The sequence below is a fragment of the Takifugu flavidus genome, chromosome 11 (genome assembly GCF_003711565.1).
Source record: "Takifugu flavidus isolate HTHZ2018 chromosome 11, ASM371156v2, whole genome shotgun sequence".
Classification (NCBI taxonomy): domain Eukaryota; kingdom Metazoa; phylum Chordata; class Actinopteri; order Tetraodontiformes; family Tetraodontidae; genus Takifugu; species Takifugu flavidus.
Genome location: NC_079530.1, coordinates 11258339 through 11271835, shown reverse-complemented (window position 1 = coordinate 11271835; position 13497 = coordinate 11258339). Strand labels below are relative to the sequence as shown.

Here is a 13497-nt window from a genome sequence, read left to right as displayed (position 1 = left end):
TCGCTCAGGCTTTGTCTCATTTTCCAGCTCCTTCTGAGTCACCTGGGTTTCCCCTTAAAAATGCTTTTCCCTAAAAGAAATCAAAATAATCCCTTTTCCTCAAGACTGACAGATACCGGGTGGTCAAGGCTGACCCTCATTATTAAGCAGCCAAACACTATTTGCAGAACATTCCCAGAGGTGTTTAGTGCAGGAAGCGCCCTTGATTCAGGAGAATGTTAGCACACCTGAGTCGTAGTCATTTGATGATTTAAAAACAAAGAGACAGCCCAAGAGTGGAATTCCAGCAGCAAGAACAGACAGGAATATCTCCAGGTAACACTCGGCAAACAAAACTCCACCAGGGACATCCGTAAGATATTGGAATACAGGAAGAGAAGGGGTTGACCTGGTTAGGAAATGCAATGTGGCCCTTTGAAGGGATGAAATGGCCCTTTCTAAAGTCTCCAACGGACTTCCCAAGTTGGAAAAGGTCCGAAATGTTTCTGAGACTGCGATGTTGTTGCACAGCCGTGATGTGTGGTCTGATCCTGAGCTCATCTATAGAGTGACAGCAACACTAACCAGCATGTAAACCTCTGACATTAAACTGCTCTGCAATTCCTCAATGTTTTATTCGTTAAAGACTTCTGTCGCGCCCCAGATTAGATGGTTAGAAAGGGAGCAGTGCATCATGCTAATAAAAGGCAGATTGCACCGATAATGTCCTGGCAGACAGCAAGCGCTTCATCTCATCAGTGCGTGAGCCGGCAGGCCCTTTTGATGAGACCTGAGAAGTGCCAGTTCACTATATTTAAGCACCGGTGCCTCGTGCACTCCCACAGACTGGGGAGGGAGCTGGTTGGAAAACAAAGCAGGCACAATTAGCAGAAAACACAGTGCTGAACAGCCGATTACTCAAGGACTGAATCCAGGATTAAAGCTCATATTTGATGTAACAATCCCCATGATGTGCACAGGATGATGTTCAAACAGCCGGATTGCTATGCTAATATTCGTTTAAGTCCTTTGCTATAAGTTTTAATTTGTTTCTGATAAAAATATCACAGATGGAGTTGTGAAAAACAAGCAAGTGCCGTGGACTCCTTGTTACCATGTACAGTATAATGGTGGTTAAAGTAGCTTGTTTCTCTGGGATGGTGACAGTAACGTTGTTGCATGACCATTGGGGAAGAACTTAGCGTGAACCTCCATGGTTTTACCCTCACACAACCGACCGAATGTGGTGGGTGGTAGTGGATGTGGGGCAGAATGAGTGCTGGGGACATATTATGCATATGAAACAAATAAGGGAGTTAAAGCAATATCTGGTCAACCAGGCACACAAGGCATTATGGAGGATGTGAGAGATCAGCACAAACGTCTGCAGCCTTCATCCAAAACTCTCACTAAATGAAACGTCAACAAAAGACAAGGCAGCAGCTTTCCCTGCACTTAACAGAAACATCTGATGTGTATTATTCCCGACAGGGCATCAGACTGTGGATGAACAGCTTCGTTTTTAATAGAATGTGCTTCCTTTGCTCTGTGTGGCTCCGCTGGTTAACAGGAAGGAAAAGACCAGGAGGCAGATAGTCGAGATTTGGGAGGGAAATGGCCAGAGTGAATAATGTGTTCGGAGAGCTTTAACATGAAATCTAAATTTGGACGGAAGCCTGTTCAGACGTGTGTCTGCACTGCCCCCTAGCGGACAGACACGCTAGCGCAGGAAAAGCAAAAAATAGAATAGAACCTTTAGCAGAATCTTGGTATATTAAAGCCACAATTCAAGATTTGATACGGATTAACTGTCATTTATCCATGCAGCATTTTATACTTATACTTTTACAAGATAAGCCTTCCGTTGACACATGAAGCAACATTTTTGTAGTATATTCTTGCATTGCAAATTACTTTCTATAGAACAGCTATTTAGTGGTTTGGCACAGACCATAATAACTAGTCATTTCCTAGAAGAAATGCCTAGTATAAAGAAGAAATGAATTGTCTTGTCATGAAAAATATGCAAAAATGTATACATAGTTTCAAAGTACATATTTAATGCAGACTCACGATTTTTTGTTTGATTTATGGGGAATCTGTTGGTAACCCTAACCTTAACCCTAACATTGAAGAGCATTTTTAGTCACTTAAAGTGCTAAAACACATCTCAGTCTACAAATAAAAGACTAATAATCGTTAATCAAAATGACCTAATATTTAAAACTTCAAAACTTTACTTTTGCCATGTTTTGTGATGAGTGGACGCTTTTCTTGGTAGTAATGAAACTATTAAGGTCATTTGAAAATAAAATACATTCCCTAACTAACATGCTTCACAACATATTCTAAATAAAAATTAAAAATAAGACACACCACGTATGGAAACCCAAATTATTTTGCTAACGCCCACTGCCAATTCAATATACTGCAAGCAGAAACAGTATGGATCATTAAAAGAACCATTTATCTATGTGAATGTAAAAGCTGTTGCACTCACTTTAATGACGAATTTCTTAGGAGCCATTATGGTCACCTCAGCACAATTTTGCCTAAAATAGAAACACATGTTTAAAATTAACACCCGCTTAGAACATGTGATAGATAGATAGATAGATAGATAGATAGATAGATAGATAGATAGATAGATAGATAGATAGATAGATAGATATAGATAGATAGATAGATAGATAGATAGATAGATAGATAGATAGATAGATAGATAGATAAAATGACTTGTCACGAATTATACTTGTGATCCGAAATAGAAATGTGTTATTAATAATAGGCTGTCACACACTTAAATTGTATCTTTGGGGGAGTTAAACTGTTTACGGTATCGTTGTGGTGGGTAGAGATTCTGTCCAAAAAATCTGCAAGATTAAACTAATTTCTGGCATTATGGCCGCAAATGAATAATAACTTCATATACTGACCGAAGACAAATAATTCTGCCCTATGATTCTTAGTAAAGAAAACAGTAAACTTTCATACCGCCGGTTTTTTGAATATCGGGCGATACGTGAGGCCGTAGAAGATGACGTCAGGCTAAGTTGTAGTCCAACAAGAGTAAAAACTTGCCGGGAGTCTTGGGTAATAGTAACTTACGTTTATACTTACACGTTAAATAAATAAGGTTTCTTAGGAGTAAAAACGAACGTATAAAGTGTTCTGTTTGTCCAACAGAGAGAATTTGCACAACGTGACGTCAGAACTTTACGACTCGGACCCAACTAGGACCCAAAGGTGTGACTGACAGGACCACAGTAATGGAACGAGGGGCTCATCAGAAAGCCCCAAAGTTGCCTCCGTGTATGTGTGTCAATAATTTTAATATTCGGAAGTACTATATGCAGGATCAAAATAATGTGTTTTTAATCAATGCTGAAAAATATTATAGAATTTTTATCAGGCGCGTCTCGCCGACAATTATCATCGCCTAGCAGCGGTCAATATCGGAAACACGATTGTACTGCGCATGTGCAAAATTGGCGGTCGCTCACATTTGCGACGTGATTTGAAATATTACCTATTCGACTGAAAATAAAGGCTTCGTTTAATATTTGGGTTTGGTTTTTTTAAGGCTGTTCAGCATCTGTTTACAATAAAATCCTTAGAGTGTTTGTTCTTTACTAAAGTAATTAATACAGTTCAGTCTCTCTCTACGAACATCTAAAAGATGGGATCTGTATGTCATAAAGAAAATTAAATGTATACTCAACACCTGCATAGAAAGAGATATGTCCACTTTGGATGCATTTTGACTTCCAAAACTGAAGTTCTTACATATCCGCGTACATTAAAAATGAAAAATCTATCCTAAAGAAAATATAGTTGGGATCAGAACCAATTATTTTACTCTACCAATATCACAAAAAGCTAAAGAAACAGTTGAATGAAACCTTGAATGATATCTATCATTGTAATGACTCTTTTGACATAAAAATACATTTTAAAAAATATATATATCTGGCTTTTGTGATTCGGACTTTGAGACTTTAAACACATTTAATTGCACTTATACTAAAATATTTTAGAAAGAATTTTTAAACCGCCCGAGTTTAATTTGGATTCATAATCAAAACTCTAAACAAGAAATGGTGTAGAATACCCTAATTATTAAGATAATTATAGTTTATTATTAATTATAAAGAATATATCCACAGCTGCAGATTAGGGAAGTGTCCCCGCTGTTGTCAGTTTTTATAACGAGCTTTAATAAAACCCTAAAACGGGTTAATACCAAACAGGGACGGAGATATGGCTTTGCGCATGCGCGTTTCCGTAACGGCTGAAGTGGCGACAGAAGCGTCGATGCAGCGCCTCCATGTGCTCACACTAACACAACCTGGCGGTAGTAACTACACTTCGGAAGCTAAAAACATCTATAATTGGATTCAATCGTTGTGTCCTAATTTGAATCTGGGATGTCTCGACTCGTTAAAAAATCGCCGTCTGTTTGCACGGATCTACCACTGGACACCACAGACAGTTGGAAGAAACTTCGAGTGCTTTTGCAGCTCTTGAAATCGTGTTTCGGTCCGAAAGGTAGACTAAAACTGCTCCACAACAGCATCGGAGGACACGTCGTTACCACCTCAACTTCCTCGGTTCTTCTCTCAGCCATCTCCTCCTCGCTGCCTCTCATCAATCTGATAAAAACCTCCATCCTCAACCACGTCGGTCGCTTCGGTGATTGTGGTTTATTTGCTGCGATCTTCTGTTTGACCCTGATTGAGCAAAGCAGACAGTCTGGGCTGAGGGGACGCGCAGCTGCGCAGCTCAATAAGCACCTGCTGGACCTGTGCACCGTTTACCTCCGACAGGAAGACTGCGGATGCAAAATGGAGCTGGGCTTTAACAGTAGCCATAATCTCACCACACTAGCCTCCAGTATCATCTCCAGTAAACCTGCGTGTGTACTGACGCAGTCGGAGGTTCTTCACATGAGCAAGCTGTCGGTACAAGCATTTCTGCTGACTGTTCCCTGCAGCAGCACAGGCGTTAAACTGGGGGAGACGGTGACGGTCCCTGTTGAGGGGCCACCTGTGAAGCACTCCGCAGTGTTCCCAGGCCTGCTAGTGGACATGCCTGACCTGCTCTCCTTAGATAACGCCAAGAGGCCTCATCTGCGCCCCCTCCGTGCTGTGGTGTTCAGCGCATCTCTTGCTGGGGATCTCTCCGACACTGGAGATGGTGTCATCGAGGTGCATGAAGGTGAAGACACGGACTCACAAATCCTGGATCGACTCCTGGAGCTCGGCAAACAAGTCGTTGAAGATGAGGTGAAGCTTTTTGTGTGCCAGAAGGTGGTGCACCCGGTCCTGCAGCAGTACCTGAGGAGTCAGGATGTGCTGGTGGTGGAGAGGCTGGGGGTCGCGCTGATGGAGCCGCTCCTGCAGCTGACAGGTGACGCAATGGAGGCGCAAAGTACAGAATTACAGGAGACTCGTTCATCTCATCTCGCTTATTTTCTGCTTTATATTGATTTATGACTTGCTATAGAAAATGCCATTGGTAGAAATTATAAATTAAGCTGAAGATTCTGTCTGTTTTTGTGTTTTTAACTTTTCCCCTCCAAATTTACTTTAATCTTTTACTCCTCAATAAACTGCTAATATGTTAGTTTGACGTCTTCCCTGTTCACTTCCTGTCTGCTTTGATAAACAGGCGCTAATCCTGTGGCCACGTTACACACGCCCGTCCCCGCCGAGGCCTACGGAACCGTGCACGACCTCGGTATCAGACAGTTTGGATCCAAGAAAATGCTGCATTTGCTTCCAGCTGGGGAGTCGTCCATCTGCACCATGATGCTGTGCCACAGGAACGCCACCGTGTTGAGTGAGCTGAAGGTGCCGCTGCGGAGCATCTGCACTAAACAGCACTTTTTTAACCATTTAGACTTTAATCGGTGCCTTTTCTTTAAAGGTGGTGTGCCAGAATACAGAACATGTGTTGAGGCTCACCCTCAGAGACCCCTACATCCTGCTGGGGGGTGGCTGTACGGAGACCCACTTAGCCACGTATGTCAGACACAAGGTGAGGTCTGGACTTCATACCTGACCAGTCAAGTATTATTGTTCCCACCTTTTACGGTAAAATCCTGCTCTTAGGTCTCGGGTCAGCTCACAGAGACCGCGGCTGCACTTGGCTGCTCTCAGGAAGAGTGTCTTCTGGGCCTGGAGGGATTCTGCCGCTCCCTGCAATCTGTTGCCATGGCACTGGAGCACGACGGTGGGAGTTCCGCGATGGACTTGACGCATGCTCACCACTGGATTCTTCCTGCTGATGTCATGAGAGAAGAGGTCGAGGACACCCTGGGTCCCTGCAGCTGTGGCCTGGTGGAAGGTGGCCCCAATAAACCCAAAACCTATCTGAGCACCCAAACCCCAGCGTTCTCACCTGGGCCACCGTGTGCAGACGCCACGGCGCAGCCGCGTGTCCTCGACTCCTTCACAGCAAAGATCAATGCTCTGCAAGTTGCCGTAGAAACCGCTAACCTCGCGCTGGATGTACGATTCGTAATCCAAGACATGAACTAGCAGGACGCGAGTGTCAGCTCTGGTCAGTAAACCCAGGAAACGGAAGGATTTCACCCTTCAGAGGTGTTCTGAGGCCTCCAGAGGTGTTCTGAGGCCTCCAGAAGGCACCGAGCGCTCTTTGTCTTTTCTCAGGTCATTTTGGTTGCTAGATGTTTGTTAGCGTGTGGTTGGAAATAGGTTGATCTGTTATTTCATGGAACCAGGGGGCTGCGGGGTAGCAGAGCCACTCCATGATCTGCCCTAAGAGGTCGGCATCAGGAGCGTGTCTGAACAGGCCTCCTGCAGGTCACGACACGCACGCACGTTGGAGCGATGAAAATTAGCCTAGACGAAGGAATTCTGACCAGTTTTTTCCTCCTGTTACGCGAGACAGAATTTGTGTCGAACTAAGATGAGGAAAAGCTTTAGTGTGCTATAGTCACATAGTTAAGCCACTTCCAAAGGTTAAGTCTCACTCAAAAATAAACATTCAAACATGAAAGGATAATTAACTGCTAATTAACCGTTGAAACCTGTTTCCCCCAAACAAATCTCAATTTTTTACATATGAAATCCTTATATTTTGAGTACAATTGACATTTTATATCAGATGCATATTTAATGTCGAAGCTAAGAAATTTGCAGTTTATTTTCAGGCATTTTACTGTTATTAATTTATATCACATTGTGACATTGTGGCTCTCCCATGTCATCATAAAGGTGGCTTCATTTCCTCACGTGCCCTCTTATTCTGGGCTTATTTTAAGCTTCTCCACCCACATTCCTTAACTAAGACAGAACCTGACTGGGCCTGGACGGCTGTTTCTCTGGCCGGTACTGGTGTTGGAGCCATTAAACGTTAGCGGAACCGGACCACAGGACTCGGATTGGTCAGAAATCTGGGGTGGTTTAAAAATGAGGTTAGATGGCTTTAATTTCAAATTTTATTCTTTTTAAACACAAAGAAATGAAATGCAGTTAGTTGTTGTGGTTTTTTAAAAAAGAACACCAAAGCAGACACATCTTCAGTACATTTTACTTGTATTGTAACATGAAACCATGGCCTCATCAGAAGAGCCTTTTGGGATGCTTTATCAGAGGAACCTGAGATCAAAATAAGTCATTTTGGGATGTGGACGTTCTGGTTCTCTAATAATAATGAAGCCAAATCAAGTTCTAAAGAAACATGAACAGTGTTAAGGTTCAGCCTTTGTCTCGCTACAAGAATGAGGTTAAAAAGAAGAGCAGGTAACAGTTGGTGCCGTTGTGAACTTCTGAGACAGAACCGGACGTTAGAACGGGGGGAAGTACCAGTAGGGAGAGATTCAACACCAAAAAAATCCAACACATTGTTCTCATAAGACCAAAAGTAAGAATGACTCTTAGATGTGCAACAGTGATAAAAGGCACAGTGTGTTTCCTGTAAATTAAGATCCGTCTGTGCCCATCTGGATCAAAAAGGTTGGATTTTGAACTCATTGTCAAGGTGTTAGACAACTGCATTTAAAGGGAAAACTCCAGCTGCAATTTACCACCAGAAATAAGGAAAATGCAGATAAATGTTTAGGAAAATGCAGATAAATGTTTAGGAAAATGCAGATAAATGTTTAGGAAAATGCAGATAAATGTTTAGGAAAATGCAGATAAATGTTTAGGAAAATGCAGATAAATGTTTAGGATAATGCAGATAAAGGTTAGGACACTATTATGATGATCTCTGATGACATTGGGCAGATGCTGGAAAATGTCCCAGCAATCACCAACGTTAATGTCAGAGTCCGACGACACTGGGAAACGAGTGTTAACTGGATCTGGGGAACTCGTGAGAATCAGAATCGAATAAAATAATTAAAAAAACCAACGATAAAAAACCCAAACAAGCGTCTGGAACAACTGATAACGTCGGGTATGAACTCTATTTCTGGGACAGAAGCATCGGCCTTGTTCTCTGTACTTTTAAAGCTACCAGATTATAACTGGGAGATGGAGCGACGCTGCGTGCCACACCGGGTGCACCAGGGACACCTGGTGCACCCGGTGTGGCACGCTTTGTTCACTGCTTTGTTCATTTCTACAGTACATGAGCAAATATCATCACACCTACGAACCTCACTTCATAAAGCAAAGAGATAAAAGCAATCATAGATATATTTGATGACGTTTTGGTTCTGAACCCAGCGGGTTCGTTTTTGGGGTGCAGCCCTTTGATCCCACCTGCAACACGAGCATCAGAACGTTTAAACGTTCAGTGGAGTTTCAGAGTCCAGGAGCTCACGTCCAATGCTGCAGGGCTTCCATTACAATTTGGACTTTCTACTGTTTCTCTTTTCTGAGGCAAATTCCATAAATATGGGGTTTCTGAGGGGTTTTAAAAAAGGGTTCCGTTTCAAGTCTGATGATCAGGGCACAATGACAGTAACTCAATGTAAAACCATCTGAACTAATATGCACGCTCCCCAAATATCTCTTCCAACCATTTGCTCCTTTATTTCTTCACAACTGCATTCGAACATCAACTCAAAGCTCAAGTTTTCAAAAGAGAAGAGCTGAGAGGGAGAGAAGACGGGATTGGCTTTACGTGTCTAGGTCCTTCCTGCAGAGTGGGCAAGAGTCAGGCGCTGTGTGTGTGTGTGTTGTGTGTGTGTGTGTGTGTGTGTGTGTGTGTGTGTGTGTGTGTGTGTGTGTGTGTGTGTGTGTGCGTGGTCAGCGGGGGGCTGGATCAGCTCATGGCGATATATTAAGGGCACCTGCATGAGTCGACCTCAATGAACGTAGAGCGCCCCGGCAGCGTAGCTCACGGAGCTCTGTTCCCAGTTCCTGCACTGTCCCGACTGGGCGTAGTTGAGGAAAGAGAAGTTCATGTCTAAGCCCGACTTCCTCAGCTCCGCCACAGCCTGCGAGACAGCAACAGCACAAAGGTGGTTGGATGTAGCTTCTTAAAGCATCGAACATAAAGCCGCTCGTCTGCCGTCTGAAGCCTCTTTGGGATTTGAACCTCCCCCAAACATCCACAAGCTTCTGGCTGAACTTTAACTTGGCTACAGATTAGTGAAGGTCACCCAAATCTGATCCTCGCTTGACCTCTTGACCTTCAGACATGTTCTCTTCAGCCCAGCGGGGAAATATTTACGCCCCGTTCATCGATGACCTTTGAACTCGACGGTTCAGTAATGAATTCTGTGATATTGAATCCTTTTTTTATGATCGCCACTATTGTGGAAACGTTCAGGAGCAAACGCAGAGTCATAAAAAGGAGCTAATTTCTCGTTTTCAACTGCGCTCACCCACTGAAGTTCTGGTGCACTTACGTTTAGCAGCACTCCGATCGGATGGCGTCCACAGATGGTGTTCCGGTACTTTTTGATGTAGTTGCTGAAGGACGGAGGGTCCAGCTGCTCTATGATTCCCATCCCCTTCACAGGCACAGAAATGACCACTTTTAGCACCTCAAACATCTACTTCCTGGTGGGAACGTCATCGTGTCATCTGCTGTGTCAGGTTACCATTTTATCCAGATGCTCAATAGACCTGTAGATCTCCCCTTGAGATTCATCGTAGTACGTGTAGTGGAATCGATTACCTTGACAGAACAGACGGGCATCAGAACACCGCAGCCGGACTGTCGCCCGCCGCTCCCAAACCAGACGCTTACGTACCCCAGTGACAGAAGTCGGAAGAGATGACGAATAAGTTGGAAGGGTCTGCCAGGTATTTGCTGAGCAGCTTCCCGTATTCGTGCTCCTTGTTCTCACTCAGAGCGCCCACCAGGATGGGGACGATACTAAAGTCGTCTTTACGGCTGCAAAGTCAGAGCAGTTGGCGTCAGCACGCTGCAGAACTCTCGAGGTCGTGACAGGACCAACACATTGGGATCTAAGGTCTGAGTTTAGAGCAGCGCTTCTCAAATAGTGGGGCGCGTCCCCCTGGGGGGGCGCGGTGCGATGCCAGGGGGGGCGCGTGTGACCCCGGAGAACATGTTTTGGTTTTTTTTTGCCGTACTAGAATAAAGTGTAATTGCACATCCCGCGCGCACACACCACAGAGCAAGAGATAGGAAGAGCAGTGAACAAACCACCAAGAGACAGCATGAAAACATACTTAACAGTGATGAAAAGAAAGGCGGAGAGAGACGGAGATAATGAGACATACGAAAGTCTCCCGAAAGCTAAGACGAGGAAATATGACGAAGCATTTATAGCGCTTGGCTTCACTGCGACTACGGTGGGAGACGAGGAAAGACCGGTGTGTTTCCTGTGTCTAAAAATGTTGGCAGGACAGCATGAAGCCAAATAAATGAAGGCGTCACTTAAAGACATTACACCCCAGTCACGCTGTTAACCCTAACCCTGGTTAACCCTAACCCTGGTTAACCCTAACCCTGGTTAACCCTAACCCTCACTTAAAGACATTACACCCCAGTCACGCTGATAACCCTAACCCTGGTTAACCCTAACCCTGGTTAACCCTAACCCTGGTTAACCCTAGCCCTGGTTAACCCTAACCCTCAGTTAAAGACATTACACCCCAGTCACGCTGATAACCCTAACCCTGGTTAACCCTAACCCTGGTTAACCCTAACCCTGGTTAACCCTAACCCTGGTTAACCCTAGCCCTGGTTAACCCTAACCCTCACTTAAAGACATTACACCCCAGTCACGCTGATCAGCCGCTTGAGTTTTTTCGGCAAAAACGTGCCGAATATTGGCAACAATCATCCCGCTTTGGTCTATATTTCTTTCTTTTTTTGTTTTCTTTAATATTAATAAGGATACAATGTTATGCAGAGGTGTACTTATAACAATTTCATAGACAAATGATACTAATTATAGTCACGGCGGGGGGGGGGGCGCAAAATGTTTTCTTCTTCCTGGGGGGGCGTAACAGAAAATAATTGAGAAGCACTGGGTTAGAGGGACGCCACGCAGGTTTTACCTCTCCATGGCTTTAGCAGTGTAAGGCAAGTGCATCTCAATACTGTGCTCGTCTTCGTCCGTCTTTATATTCATCCGATCGAACAAACCGGTTTTCCAGAGTTCAGCATAAACTGAAAGACAGACGCCACATTTACAGCCTTCGACTGCATGATCAGATCGTGTGTGTGTGTGTGTGTGTGTGTGTGTGTGTGTGGTGTGTGTGTGTGTGTGTGTGTGTGTGTGTGTGCGTCTGACCTTTCTGGTCAATTCTCATGTCATAGAGAGGCGTTCTATAGATCTCTGCAGACGAGAGCGCGCAGCAGGTCAGGTGCACGTGGTGTGAAGGTCCCAGGATAAACACCCTGCGGCTGAAGGGCGACACGTCAGCATCACGTTCTGAAGGCGGACTCGAGCGGCTTTTATCTCCGCTAACATCTGGTCAGAGAGAAGAGTGGAGGACTTACGTGACAGTGGGATCAACCTGCTTGTAGGCGTGAGCCGCACAAGCGCCGCAGTAAGAGTAGCCAGCGTGCCTACAAACAGAGACATGTCAACTAACACGGAGGTCCTGAGATGTTCCAACGGGCTTTATTCATGCTCACGGTGCTATGATCGCTCGAGCGGGTCTTCTTTTGGAGTTTGCTTTGGAAAGCCAGTCTTCCAATTGTGCATTCAGCTGGGATCCTAAAGACAGAGCAGATACACTGACTTTAATCAATGAAGGGATTTGAACTCCAACCTGATCTCAGCCAACCAACAATCTGCTTGTCTTGACGGTCCAGATCTCTCTGATCTGAATCAACCTGATTCATTTGGAGGTTATTAGTAAAGCTGTCAATGGTAAAAACGGTGGAGAAAAGCTTGTTAGGGTCCGAGTCTATGACCCACAACAGTTGTTACGGTTGTTAACCCTTTTAGACACATTCATCCAAACAGGGTCTCCTCAAGAAGACTGACGCGTTGCATAGGGGGTCAACACAAGGCTAGTCCAGATGTTCAGCACCAAAACTGAGGGAACATGGAATAAAAGTGAAGGCGTGGAGATCTGGAGGGGAAAGTCAGTTCTTTAAACGCAACTTGGAGATGCGATGGTGTCGAACCCTAACCCGGTGCAACGCCGGTAAAGGAGGTGCAGGGGCCGGCTGGCTGAGGGCCACAGCAGCCGGACACATGGTCCATGACAGCGAGTTATTTTTGCACTTCATTCGTGCCAGTCAGCATTCGGGGGAGGAAAACTACCAATAAAACTACATGTCAAGAGCTGTCATTCCGAGGAAAAGGGTCGTCCCTAGCAACAAAGCAGATAGGCCAGGAAGTTGGGCAACGTTAGCCAAGTTAGCACATACAGACCACATTATTGACCGTCAAAGGACAATAATTTTCAATCATTTACACGGGGGGATCTGCTGAGTAAGCCTGACTTCATCTTGAGCCAAATGGGATGACGGGATGAGGCTGTCAGCAGCGGCTAAATGTGAGCCAAGACAGCAGACTCCTCGGATCGATTATCGAGTGTTAAAGCCCTGCTGACATCTCTCCCGAAAATAGCGGTCCTGCTAGGCTGCTGTCTGGGAACACGAAGACGTCAAAACGACACCATGACGACCACAAAACAAACTAGAAACAAACACAATTCCCGCAGCTAGCATAACGCATGCTAACGAGCCGCAATGGCAATTACCCGAGGCAGAGTACCAGCTGCCGGAGTGACTCGCTTCTCTGTATAGCCCGGGTTTGGACATCTTGGTTCCCAAACCACCTATCTTGGTCTGCTTAGCTTCTGTCGGGCGAAGGCGAAGTGAAGTGGCCACTGCCAATGAGGGTAAACCTGGAGAAGAGGAGACGACTGCTAGCTAGCGTTAAGTTGTCCAGACAAAGAGCAGCCCCGGTGGAGAGAGCCAGCTGGGCTAATGTTAGCTCTTCCGTCCGTCGGTCGTCGCGTCGCTGTCGGTGAGAAGTTTGCTACCGTCAGCGGGACGATCACAGATTTAATCCCCAGCGCAACCAAACGTTTATTTAAGAATTGTGTGAACCAGCCTGAGATTGTGTCACAGTCGAAAAAGTGAGATATGCTGGTTTGTCCG

General features: G+C 44.9%; 3 protein-coding genes across 7 annotated transcripts in view; 1 reads left to right on the top strand and 2 right to left on the bottom strand.

Annotated features, from left to right (window-relative positions):
- The window catches only part of slx4ip (SLX4 interacting protein), a 26838-nt gene extending 22123 nt beyond the window's left edge, over nucleotides 1–4715 (bottom strand). The window contains exons 1-2 of one of the 5 annotated variants that reach the window (XM_057046671.1): nucleotides 4577–4715; nucleotides 2480–2531 (exon numbers count right to left, since the gene is read on the bottom strand). In XM_057046671.1, coding sequence (XP_056902651.1) covers nucleotides 2480–2506 — 27 coding nt within the window. In that variant the 5' untranslated portion in view covers nucleotides 2507–2531; nucleotides 4577–4715. Of the gene's footprint in view, nucleotides 1–2479; nucleotides 2532–2779; nucleotides 2882–2915; nucleotides 3225–4576 lie in introns of those variants that run through there. The other 4 variants (XM_057046673.1, XM_057046670.1, XM_057046669.1 and 1 more) reach the window with 4 other exon arrangements.
- mkks (MKKS centrosomal shuttling protein) lies at nucleotides 4269–7728 on the top strand. Its single transcript, XM_057046665.1, has 4 exons — nucleotides 4269–5388; nucleotides 5650–5831; nucleotides 5908–6018; nucleotides 6093–7728. Exons 1-4 carry the CDS (start codon nucleotides 4407–4409, stop codon nucleotides 6519–6521), a joined length of 1704 nt encoding a protein of 567 aa, XP_056902645.1. The 5' UTR covers nucleotides 4269–4406; the 3' UTR covers nucleotides 6522–7728.
- Nucleotides 7427–13497, bottom strand: memo1 (mediator of cell motility 1). Its single transcript, XM_057046675.1, has 9 exons — nucleotides 13095–13497; nucleotides 12016–12097; nucleotides 11878–11946; nucleotides 11669–11781; nucleotides 11433–11544; nucleotides 10157–10299; nucleotides 10004–10080; nucleotides 9809–9913; nucleotides 7427–9394 (listed from the first exon to the last, which is right to left on the bottom strand). The coding sequence occupies exons 1-9, from the start codon at nucleotides 13153–13155 to the stop codon at nucleotides 9263–9265; spliced, it is 894 nt and encodes a 297-aa protein (XP_056902655.1). The 5' UTR covers nucleotides 13156–13497; the 3' UTR covers nucleotides 7427–9262.

Bases quoted from the DNA above. Each gene is read 5' to 3' on its own strand.
- mkks (XM_057046665.1), top strand. From the start codon at position 4,407: ATGTCTCGACTCGTTAAAAAATCGCCGTCTGTTTGCACGGATCTACCA. The intron at 5,389-5,649 runs GTGACGCAATGG...TTTGATAAACAG, and splicing joins GCCGCTCCTGCAGCTGACAG to GCGCTAATCCTGTGGCCACG. The intron at 6,019-6,092 runs GTGAGGTCTGGA...TCCTGCTCTTAG, and splicing joins CCACGTATGTCAGACACAAG to GTCTCGGGTCAGCTCACAGA.
- memo1 (XM_057046675.1), bottom strand. From the start codon at position 13,155: ATGTCCAAACCCGGGCTATACAGAGAAGCGAGTCACTCCGGCAGCTGG. The intron at 12,098-13,094 runs GTAATTGCCATT...CTCTGTCTTTAG, and splicing joins CAGCTGGTACTCTGCCTCGG to GATCCCAGCTGAATGCACAA. The intron at 11,947-12,015 runs GTGAGCATGAAT...CTCTGTTTGTAG, and splicing joins GCTCGAGCGATCATAGCACC to GCACGCTGGCTACTCTTACT.